The sequence below is a fragment of the Mandrillus leucophaeus genome, unplaced genomic scaffold (genome assembly GCF_000951045.1).
Source record: "Mandrillus leucophaeus isolate KB7577 unplaced genomic scaffold, Mleu.le_1.0 Scaffold40, whole genome shotgun sequence".
Lineage (NCBI taxonomy): Eukaryota > Metazoa > Chordata > Mammalia > Primates > Cercopithecidae > Mandrillus > Mandrillus leucophaeus.
Window position 1 is genome coordinate 2,605,887 of NW_012104254.1, and position 12,560 is coordinate 2,618,446.

General features: G+C 32.4%; 1 protein-coding gene across 3 annotated transcripts in view; it reads right to left on the reverse strand.

The window, feature by feature from the left end:
• Positions 1–12,560, reverse strand: part of MTX2 (metaxin 2) — a 68,981-nt gene that overhangs the window by 34,133 nt on the left and 22,288 nt on the right. For all 3 annotated transcript variants that reach the window (XM_011991848.1, XM_011991850.1, XM_011991849.1), the window contains exons 2-3: positions 9,423–9,470; positions 8,422–8,468 (exon numbers count right to left, since the gene is read on the reverse strand). In XM_011991848.1, the coding sequence (XP_011847238.1) occupies positions 8,422–8,468; positions 9,423–9,470 (95 nt within the window). The remainder of the gene's footprint in view (positions 1–8,421; positions 8,469–9,422; positions 9,471–12,560) is intronic.

Below are 12,560 nucleotides of genomic sequence, written 5' to 3' on the forward strand. Positions count from 1 at the left end.
ATATACACCATGGAATACTATGCAGCCATAAAAAAGGATGAGTTCATGTCCTTTGCAGGGACACGGATGAAGCTGGAAACCATCATTCTCAGCAAACTATCACAAGGACAGAAAACCAAACACCACATGTTCTCACTCTTAGGTGGGAACTGAACAATGAGATCACTTGGACACAGAGCAGGACATCACATACCGGGGCCTGTCAGGGGGTGGGGGCCTGGGGGAGGGATAGCATTAGGAGAAATACCTAATGTAAATGATGAGTTGATGGGTGCAGCAAACCAACATGGCACATGTATACCTATATATCAAATCTGCACATTGTGCACATGTACTCTAGAACTTAAAGTACAAATAATAATAATAATTATTATTATTATCTATGTAGAAAACAGAAACCACAATTCAATAAGCATAAAAAGCTTTAAAGAGAGTGAATTTGTTACCAAAAAATATGAAATGTTATTTGAGAGCACATTTGAAGACATATCACTTCATAGACTGACCTTCCTTAATAAAACTCTCACCTAGAAACTACTCCTGGAATATCTAAGTCAATTTTAGATACATCAACATCTGACAGCTATAGAAAAAAATCAGGTTATTTCCGAAAGCAACAAAAAAGACAACTAGAATACAGAAAGATACAAGTTTTCCCTGTGAGAATTACATATAAATAACACACTGATAAAACCGATAAATGAACTGATAAAAGCCCCTCCTCCCAAGAATATAAGCTTCATTAGTACATACACACCATGTCTATCTTGTTTACTACTTTCATAAAGTTGTAGGGTCAAAATTAAGCAAGAGTTATAAAATAGTCAAAGGTACAGAAAGAACAATTCTTGTAACCCAGGAACCTAACACCATAGCAGTTACATAGTTGCCACTGAATGAACAGTTGGGGAGAAAAGGAAAAAATATATATATTATTTTTCTGAGTTCCTATAATGAATGCTTTAAAATTTTGTTACTTAGAAAAAAATTCCCAACTGAGAAAAATAATAACAAAAAAAATTAAAGTTCTTAGGATGAACTAGCAGATGGCAGGAACATAAAATACACTCATTTCTCTTTAATTAACTAATAGTAACTCAGCATTGAAACACTTGCCAATGACCAGCACCAATGTCTTCTTTCCTCTTCTTTATTCCAAAGACAAAATGAACATTTGTCTTTCAAGTTAGATACACAGCACACTCTCTTTAGTTGCACCTAAGCAATAAAATCAGGATTGCTTGCCAATAAAAATATAAAAGTAAATCAAAATTTTAAAGAATTGCCTTTAATAACCTTTTAAAGATTAGATGCTTTACACTGATTAATACCATGGGATTCGAGGGGTTAGAAACACAGCTTCTAAATTTATGTAAGTCACATGAACAAAGTTATTCAAATTCTAGACAGGTAGCAATCCATTTTCAGTCCAACCAGGTAAAGCTATCCTTAGACAGCAGACATCAAGTTTTTCTTCTTTAAGACAAAGCTTCTATTCATTTCCTAATTAAATTTGAAATATTTTATGTAAGAATTCACTAAGGACTATTCTCAAGCATGCAACGCCATTTTCAGGACACAAAATAAAAATGGTTGTGAATTTTAATTCATATCCTTTTTCAACCAGACACAAAGGAAAATTTGTGACAACTGAAGAATTATTTTCTAACCTTACTGAAGAGGCATGATTTAAAATTAAAAACCATGAACAAATCTATCTATAAAATAATTCATTTTTATATCACACAGCTGCAGACCCTGTAATTGAAATAAAGTATCTAAGGTTATAAATGAAAAGTGTTAGGTATCATTCTTGAAGTGACAGATTAAGTTCCTAATCCAGTTACCATAATAGCCATATTTGTAGTTTAACATAAATTAAGACCTTAATTATATTTATGACTATTTTAAACAAAATAACAAATTCCTTTGTACCTGTGAATGTAATTTATAGCAAAGCCAGGTTCATTTTCCAAACCAATCTATTTCACACTGCAGAAGTACTCTGGTATAAAGGTATAATGTAATTCTTGTTGTAGAATGTTGAAAGAATAGATTCACTAAAAGCACAGAAGGGGTTTGAAGATAAATGAAGATGCTATTCATTCAAGGGTAATTTCATCTTAGAACTATATGAAAGATGTTTCACTCACACAGGGTAGTGTATGGCTTCAAATTTAAGTATATTTTCAGCTCAAATATAATGTTGCTAGATTGATTATGTTGATATTGTATATCTAATAATGAAGAATTCTAGCCTTTTTCTGTTTTAAAAAAAAGGCTGTTGTTTTTCCATCTTACTACTGTATCTTTATTGTTCTGTTTAATAGCAACAAATTATAAAGTCCTGCTTGCTATTTACTTTTTAAATAAAAAAGTATACAGTTGTTATTCTAAGTTGCAATCTCTCAGAACTGCAGGAGTGTGAATTTTGTTAAGTTAAATATATATTTATATTAGCAAACCATTACCCTTTATAACCATTTCACATTATTTCACGAATTACTAAAAATAATAACTCCTATAGCCACCTAATTCTATTTGGAATATACTTCATTTCCACAAATTCTACACTGACCAATTTTAATGTTTTATATACACCATGCCATTTAAGTGTTGAGAAACTAATATTGAGATTTGTTTTTTAAACTGCTAAATTCTATTTGCAATTTCAGTTCACAATTATCTTGATAAAGATCACATTTTATATACTGAAATAATCCAAGGTCTTATAAGCATAAATCACCAAAATGCTTTAACATTTCTGGCACACAAACTATAATAATGTAATGTAAGACAATCAGTCTGAAGAATTTAAACTCACTGATATCAAACAAACATCTGCAGACTCCATTTTGCTTGTTTGGAATACTGAAAAGGATTTTACAAGTCTCTGTATCTCATAAATGTATACTAAGTTATGTTTATCCCTTAGCTTTCCTTTCCTTCACCTAACCCTGAAAGTGAATTCAGAAGCCTCATCTGACAGAGGACAATCAAATTAAGAGGAATGTACAAATTTTAAAAACCTAAAATTTTATACTTTGAGGCTTTAATAAAGTTTTGTCAATTTGTTAAAGGTTTTTCATAGAATATTATATTATTTATTAAAATACATATACTAATGTCCATCCTACTTCTATTTACATCAGGTTTAAACTGACCCTTTAAAATGGCATAAAACCCTGAACAACTCGTTTAAAACAAAATGTATCCAACCAAACTGAAAATTCAAAATCATTTCCTCTAAAATTCTGCAGGTAGCTGTCTACTATGGCCATTTAAATGACACGACAAATTTACAGTAGCTGTATTTTCACACTCAAAGTTTTGTCTCTAAGGCAGTAATCAACCTGCAGCCTCAAAAGACAGACAGATACTCCTCTCTCCTGCTCTTTCCCAAACACTACATTTGGATATTATCATTTAACCAATAATTAATCCATCCTTCTAGAAAGCTTCATTTGCTAAAAGAAGGAAAATGCAAGGGTCAGCTAAGCATTTATCATCAAATCTGAAATGAGTGTTTATGTCCCAGCATTAATGGGGCCTATAAAAATGCTGACTTTTGATCAGGTGTGGTGGCTCACACCTGTAATCCCAGCACTTTGGGAGGCTGAGGCGGGTGGATCATTTGAGGTCAGCAGTTCAAGACCAGCCTGACCAACAAGGTGAAACCCCGTCTCTACTAAAAATACAAAAAAATCAGCTGGGCTTGGTGGTGCATCCCTGCAGTCCCAGCTACTCAGAAGGCTGAGGTGGGAGAATCACTTGAACCTGGGAAATGGAGGTTGCAGTGAGTGGAGATCACGCCAGCAGTGAGCTGAGATCACACCACTGCACTCCAGCCTGGGCGACAGAGCTAGACTCCTTCTCAAAAAAGCAAAACAAAACAAAATGCTGACTTTCAAATTATATACTATATTCAACAGAAAGAAAATAGTTTTTTTCTGTTGTCTTCCCTTTCACTTTTAGAGAAAAGCATTTATTAACAAACAATAAGAAAAAGTAAAAATATTAAATGGAACAAGGACACCTGAGCTTAAATGCTATTCTTAACTTGAAGTAAAAAGTAAGGAAAAAGATTACTTGTTTATGCAATATTCTAATAATGATCATCAGTTTGAGACACTCCAAAAAAAAGTCAAATTTTTATAATATGTAGATTAAGCCATACAAAAAAAAACCCCAGATTTTTAAAACTGGCTTCACATACATAAAGCAAAATTCTTTCTAAAACTTACTAGAAAATCTCTGTTGCACAATGGATAGCACATTAGACTTCTAAAACTTATTGGAAAGTAACATTTTATTATATAAAGACACTCACAAAATAAGTACATAAATCTTTACAGTCAAAATAGGCACTAATTCTGTATTCAACATCTTACATTCCTATTCCTTTCACTTTTTTCAAAAGAATTTCCCATTTATTACCTACCTTGAGCTTCATAATATTATAGAGGTAAGATTATCTTTATCCCATTTCAAAGATACAAAAGCTAAGACATGTTCTTTTACTCCTTAATGTAAACGATTAATCATAAGACATAATTTACTAAGAAATGTCAGAAATAATTTGTGATTAAATGATCACTTATTGTTAGGTAAAACTTCAAGATCTGTATCACTGGACTAGACCAATATGCAGCCAAGTATTATGAGTGTGGACTGTCGATCCAGACTTCCTAGGTCTGCATTCCAGCTCTGCCAAGCACTATTTATTTAACTTTGAGCTCACTGTTTAACCTCTCTGCCTTACTTTCCTAATCTGTAGGAAAATAGGAATAAAAATAGTACCTACCTCATAGGGTAGCTGTGTGAAAGGATTATTTATGATACCTACCCTATACAGCACTTACCTCATACAGTTGTTATAAGGATTAAATGGGTTAGTATGAATTAAGAGCTCAGCACAGTGACAAGCACAGGTGGCACTCAGCCAATGTTGTTGTTGTTTTCTGTTTATCTCCACAATTTGTGGGTTCTATGAATGTGGGCGAAGCATCTTTGAGCTTCAGTTTCCACATCTTTAAAATGAGGATAATAATACTACCGTGCACTAGGGTCATGGGAAGGACTGAACGCAATGCTGCACATAAAAGCTTTTAATAGAGTGTCTTATGCAATAAAAGTATTCAATAAATAGTTTTAAAACATATTATTCAGTATTAATAAAATTGTTTGCATTACAGCATTCAATATTAATTTTTAGATAAAGAATGATTACAAAAATTAATGTTCACACAAACACAAGCATGTCCAAACAAGATTCTTCTTACACATAACATTTATTTTCAATTACTCTAGTGTTTTCAGGTACTATCAAGCCTGCAAGCTTCCATTCCTCTTACTGACACTGAATATGTGTATTTCTTTCAAAGAATTAGGAGAGAAAAATGTAACAACTAGCATTCATTGCATATTTACAATATGCCAGGTACTTTTCTAAGTGATTTACATATGTTAACATATTCAATTCTCATATTCAATGTTAACATATTCAATCCTATCCTACCCAACAGGATAGCTTCTATTATATCTCTATTTTATATTTGAGCAAACTTGAAACAAAGAGCTCTATTTAGGGTTTGCTGTTTTTGAAACAGATACCAATTGGAATCTTCTATAAAAGACAGCATATACTCAGTCAATAGACATAAACTTCTTAAACAAAACAATTTTTGCCAAAACCTTGGAGAGTATATTATGTCTTGCTCATATTGTATTCTATTATTAATAACAGTGTCTAACACAAAAGCCACTAGCTACACGAGACTACTGGGCATTTGAAATCTGGCTAGCATAAATTGAGAGGTACCGTAAGTGTAAAACACACTTCAGATTTTGAACTTAATATAAAAAATGTCCCATTAATAAATTATGTATTGGTTACATATTAAAATAATATTTGGATATACTGGGTAAAATAATGCATATTATTAAAATACATTCTGCCTATTTCTTTTTACTTTTTTAAAACGAGGCTTCTAGAAAATTTCAAATCACAAATGTGACCAATGCTATGTATTTATTAGATGGCTGGTTTGGACTTGGGGGTAAGAGAGAATAGTAACAGAGAATTATTATCAAAGTTATTGTTTCTAATCAGTATAAGCTTAAGTCCTTCAAAGCACAAGTACAGAATGGAAGATATCTCTCTTGTCTCTCTAGCGTGTGCATGTGTGTATAATACTGCATATATACACATTTGGCTCAAGGGACCAGAGAAACATGCTATACTAATACTTCACTATACTCAACATACAAGAGTGAAGGATAGAAAATCTAAGGGGAAATACCTACAGGAAAAACAACATTTATTTTTAAACTGAAATCATAAAAGTTCCTAGAGTCCAAAAAGACCTAACCACTTAGTTTCAGAGGCATAACAAACACCAAGTGTATATGTTAAGTAAAATTTAAATTTCCTAATGGCCTAACTGGCAGACTATTAAAATATCTGATGTTTGATATCTGGTATCTTCTAGAAAATAATCCAGTTTGTGGATACCTGTCACATTGTTTTGATCAATTTTATACATCAAATATAGGCCTTTAACTGATTCTTCTAAACGAATGCTGGCCCACTATATAGAAGAAAATTACTCCATAAAGTTTACATCAGATATCTGGAAAAGTCACATTTATAGTCATGGCTACTATCAGCTGCCAAGCCAAAGAATATTGAAGAAAACCAAGAAATTTTAATATACGCTGCTTAATTTATCATCGAAGTGACATATGTAGGATAAAAACATTGAAATGGTTAAGGAAAATTCTACATTGTAAAAGGTCCTTTTTTCTGGTTTTATTTTTAATTGCAACTATGATTTGAGAAACCATAAGAAAGCAAATTAATAGAAATCATAAAAATAGAATTAACAAATAAAATACACACTAAGATTTATTTTTTCCTCCCTTCTCTGGATTATTTAAAACGTTAATTTTTTTAAATGGTAATATAATGGTATTTTGGTTTGTACTGAAAACTGGCTAACCCATCTATTCCAGGGTTTGTCAACCTTGACAAATCTATTTACATTTAGGGCTGGATAATTCTTTGTTGTGCAGGGACTACTCTGTACATTTTAGGATTTTTAGCAGCATCTCTGGCATCTAACCAATAGATGAGAATAGCACTCTACCCTTCAACAGTTTTGACAAGCAAAAACACTTAAATATTGTCAAATGTCACAGGATGGCAGTAGGGGGAGTACTAAAGAGCTGCCCAGTTGAAAAACACTGTATATTCCTACCCAAAATACCTTTCTATTTGATGAAAATTATTTCAGCACTTCCTAAACTACTATTATGTAGTTTCAGGGGCTCTTCCTAGGGGATTCAGATAGCTTCAGCAGGAAACTCAGTAAACCTACTGAAACCACATGCAGAATAGCCTGGGTATATTTTCTGGAAAAATGTTCTACAGCTTTTGCCAGATCCTGAAAGGGTTATCCCCAAAATAGCAATTTTAAAAGGGTTAAGAATCAGTGCTTCAACTAAAATATTCACAGTGCCTTGAAACTATCTTTCCAAAGATATAAAGATTGAAAATACTATTTCATACACAGCAAATCATTTACTTTTACATTTGTTATCAAGGCAAGACTACTTTCACCACACTTATAAACTATTCATACAACAGACATTTAGTGGATACAGTCTACATGCTCAGTCCTATGTTAAACTACACAAGCTAAGCAAATAGCAGCTAAATATGCAAAATGATTGGATAACTATAATTCCATAACCTACATCATAAACATTGTTTTTTAAGCAAAACATCTGCAAGTATCCTATTTTTCCTATAATGCAGCTTAAAGTTTACAGGGGCACTAATTTTTTTTGGATTATACAAATGGTATATACAACTTGAAGAACTATTACATTTCATAAATGGTTTTGGGAATAATAAACACTCATGTAATCAATAAATATATCAGGAGTGGCTAGAGAACCAGAACACTGCTACAAGATTACCAAACAGATTAAAGTTAGAGGCCAATGAGTGCAATGAGCAAAACAATGCTTAAAAATATGTGATAAATAAATCTTAACAAATTAATTAGGAAATAATTGTGAGTCCACAAATGAACATATCACCCCAAATAATCAACACCATCATATCCAGCCAAAAGCAAACCAACTGCTGAGACACAGAATGTGCCTAGCACATCAAAGTGATTTCTAAAAAAAAAAATAATTTGTTTATTTTATATACTGACAATTAACTGAATATTACATAATAAAATTATTCTTCACAAACAAGCAATGTTATATAGATAATGGTAAATCACACAGGAAAAAATCTAAACATATAGTGTCAGACTTTTTGGAAGGGGAAAAATATAATTGCAATGAAAAATGATGCAAATCACGTAGGGGGTGAAAAACATATTATATTATTTACATATTTACCTGCACTGCAAGAGAAGCTGCATTGTCAGAAAGTAAAATTTGCTCCCCTGTGGAAATACAATGAAGCATAACTTAACCAAATAGAATATAATATTTTTATTTTTAAAAAGTATTTATATTTTTTCAAAGGTATTGCCTACCACTAAATTCAAAAGTTTTATATCAATGTTATTATATAATTATAATTTTGATTAAATTATCACAAATAATGATAAACTAGGACAGTTCCCTCTAAAATTATTTGATCACTTATCTCATTTTATCAGCAATGTAATTAAAATTGTTCACTTAAAATCAAACTCATTTTTCGTTTTCAAGAAATGTTTCTCTTCATTAAAATTAAGTAAAATCTGCTGAAACCCTTCTAGTTAAAAGTAAAAGCACTCACAATAATATAAAACCAGCTTGCAGTTAATATTGCACAGTGTATCTAGGTCTGTCACACAAAAGAAAGATGACAAGTTTGCTGCAATAAAAATTCCATGCTTAGAAGACTAGGGCTGCTGCCTATTAGTCTTCATTACTTTGCAGTCTTCTGACAACTGTAGCAGGCTGCTAAGCCCCAAATGGGGTCCATAATGTGATCTGATGATATATGAAGAGCTGCTAAAGGGAGCCTGAACCATCCTAGCCTATACATTTTAACAGTTCCTTTTTACTGAGAGCCCACTTTACCACAGGACTTCAAAAATCTGCTGTCTCAGCTATTGGTGCAGTAAATCTGCCAACTTCTCCTGCAACCACATCATTTTACACCGCCTACAGCAGCCAATATAACAAGTCAATAATAAACTAAGGACCTTATAGGCCATGAATAGTTGGTTTACACTGGCAGATACAAGTTTAGGTAAAACCTCCTAGATTTACCTAGACAAATTATACAAGGGAATCCCTTCTTTTACATGTTATATTCTCTTTGCAGTAAATTGTATTACTGAGGATTTTTTTGTAATACATACAGCTTGATACAAAGCCATTTTTAATTGTGAACAAGAATTTACCTTTCAATTGCTGATATAACGTAGCATTTTCAGGCCAAGGTTCTGCAGCTATGGAAACAACGCAGTGATAATTAGGCACATAGAGCAAAAACGTATCAATAACAAACCAAATTAATAATCATGTACATTTGCCTAGAGCATTTAAAGTCAATTGCTAAGGTTGACGTATACACGGCAACTAATCACACTATCTTAGATTCTATGGTAACCAGTATGAGTAGGTCAGAAAACTTGTTTTAAAAGCATGTTTGGTTTATCGTTTCCTGATTTTTTTTTAGTGGGGAGGAGGGGAAGATACCTTGCCCAATCCAAAATGAGAATTAAAAAAACAAAATAGCCCATATGCTACAATTCCGTTAGCTTCTTTCAAACACAGACATATTCTAAATATTATTCATATGTATAAAAAGATACTGATGTCTAATTTACTACAAAAAAATGTAGTGAAATAATATTTTTAATATTTTACAGTAAACTTTTAACAAAGTAAACTTTCAAGCGGACATTATATGAAAGAATCAAATATATCTGTATCAAACTGTCCATCTTTCCCCACAATCTGGCAGTATTTAAAAATACAGAGGAATCCTGTTGTATTCCAGAAGATTTCATTGCCTTGACCCTACCAACACCACTCCACAAACACAGTTAGAGCAAAGTTGCGTGATGAAGCATTACGTAACTACAATGTGAAATAATGCCAGTAAAGATAATTTTAGGCCTGAAATGAAACTTGACTTGACCCTTAATCTCTCATCTAGAGAAGACTGCAGCTACAAAGAGAATATTACCAATCTCCCAGTGTTTGGGAAAAGCACTAGATTTGAACTTTGTCTAATCAACTGCACTTAAGAAGCAATGGCTCCACTGACAGAATACATAGGATATCAGGATATCACTTGTTGGATTCTTCTTTGTAAAAGTCACAAAACATCAGAATCACCCATTTTAATAACGTAACTACATTTGCTCTCAGCAACTAAATATATGAGATTTGATAATAATTGTTATATTTCTAATTGTGTTTATACTAATTTAGTCTCTGTGACATAGCAACAAATAACTTTAATATATAATTCTGGCTGATTTTTAAAAATAAATTTATACATGTGAAGCATTTTTTTTTTAAAGACTGATCATTTAAAATGTTCTAAAGAAATCCCTGGAATGGGAAAAAGGAACTCCTTAATTTGCTTTTACTTATACTTTAGAATAAAAAGAAAAACACAGTATTATTACAATAAATAACAAATGTGACTTTTAGGTTTAGTTTGGTTTGGGCTACACAAAATTAAACTCATATTTAGAGATAATGCCATGAAAACATCAAGTAAATAATGAACTACACATAATTTTGTATGCTGTTCCCCACAATATTACACATATATATAAGGGCTACTGAATTTCAACGCATATACCAACACAGCAATGAAACAAAATACTTTGCTGTCACAACTTTAACAAAGTAAAATTTCATTAAGAACCAATTAACTTGTATAACAGTTTTTAAAATAAAAGGAAACAAAAACAAGCTGACATCAGCAAATTACTCAAAAAAATAACCTTTTCGGATAAATTGTATAGTCAGCACACCTATATTGCTTACATCTATACTAAAAACAATACAATGAGATTCGTTTGTTATAAAATTCTAAATCATCAAAGATTCAATTATATGCATTATATTAATCTTACTAGCAATAAAGCATAGGAATAAAATTCACAACATTTCGAAGAATAAATATTGAAATCAAGTTCCTTGGAGACACAGATGTGTCATATGCATCTGTGAACCATACACTGTACTATGCTTTGCATACAGTTGATGTTAATTGTCTGTAAAAAGAAAGAAGATATCTGATTAAACCTACCATTTAATTCCCTAAACATGCTGGCTAATTAAAGTTTTACTCAACTTAATATTACCATCTATGTTAAGGTAACAGGACATTCTAATTTAAAATTGTGGTAATTTTAACTCTTGGTTAGCTATTTTGTGCACATACTAGGCATGCATTACAAATTTTTAAAACAATGAAGTATTAGGTTGCTGCAAAAGTAATGCAGTTTTTGCCCAAAAACTGTATTAAACCTGTATTACTGTGTTAAAATTGGTGATTCTGATATTTTATGGCTTTTACAAAGAAGAATCCAACAAATGATATGCCAAAAACTGCAATTATTTTTGCACCAACCTTTACATACACTAGTATTAAACATATGCTGAATATAATCTAAGTATTCTCTGATAAATCAGAAGCTACTTCACTACTCTGTAACATAACAGAGTTCTTATATGAACAGCAATTTACGTGGTCAGTAATTTCAGTTAAAAGTTAACTCATCAGCCAGGTGTGGTGGCTCACGCCTGTAATCTCAACACTTTGGGAGGCCAAGGCGGGTGGATCACAAGCTTAGAAGTTCAAGACCAGCCTGGCCAAGATGGCCATCTCCACTAAAAATAAAAAAATTAGCCAGGAGTGGTGGCTGGCGCCTGTAATCCCAGCTACTCAGGGGGCTGAGGAAGAGAACTGCCTGAACCCCAGAGGCAGAGGTTGCAGTGAGCCAAGATCGCACCACTGCACTCCAGCCTGGGCAACAGAGTGAGACTCTGTCTCAAAAAAAAAAAAAAAAAAAAGTTAATTCATCATCACCCCCATGGATTCTCCAGATCTCATCCAAAAGACAAACATGAAAGTAACAGAAAGTTTGCAACATACTACTTCACTGCAAATAAGATCAAAGAAGCTGCCTACAAATACCAAAAGCTCTGTTATTAAGAATCTAAAGCTGGAAATAGGTGAAAAGGGTGAATATTTTACTCAATCTAAGACATAAACTCTGTTTCAACTCAGAAATCATTATTGAAAATAAATTCTCAGAAGGTAACTCTACCAAAACATCCAGTGTTTTCATCACAAATAGAATTTATGACTTAAAAAGAGAAGGCAAATAGACTGATATAAACCCATATAGCCAGCAGCCAGGAATTGCAGTTTATCATGCAGTAGACAGGAAATCGTAGAGTATACAAAGAATGACCAGCTGCCTATCTTACCCATGAGCAGCTCAGAGAATATAAATATCACTGACTTAAGTGCATCACCTTACATGATTCTGTTAGGCTGTTGGTATTGT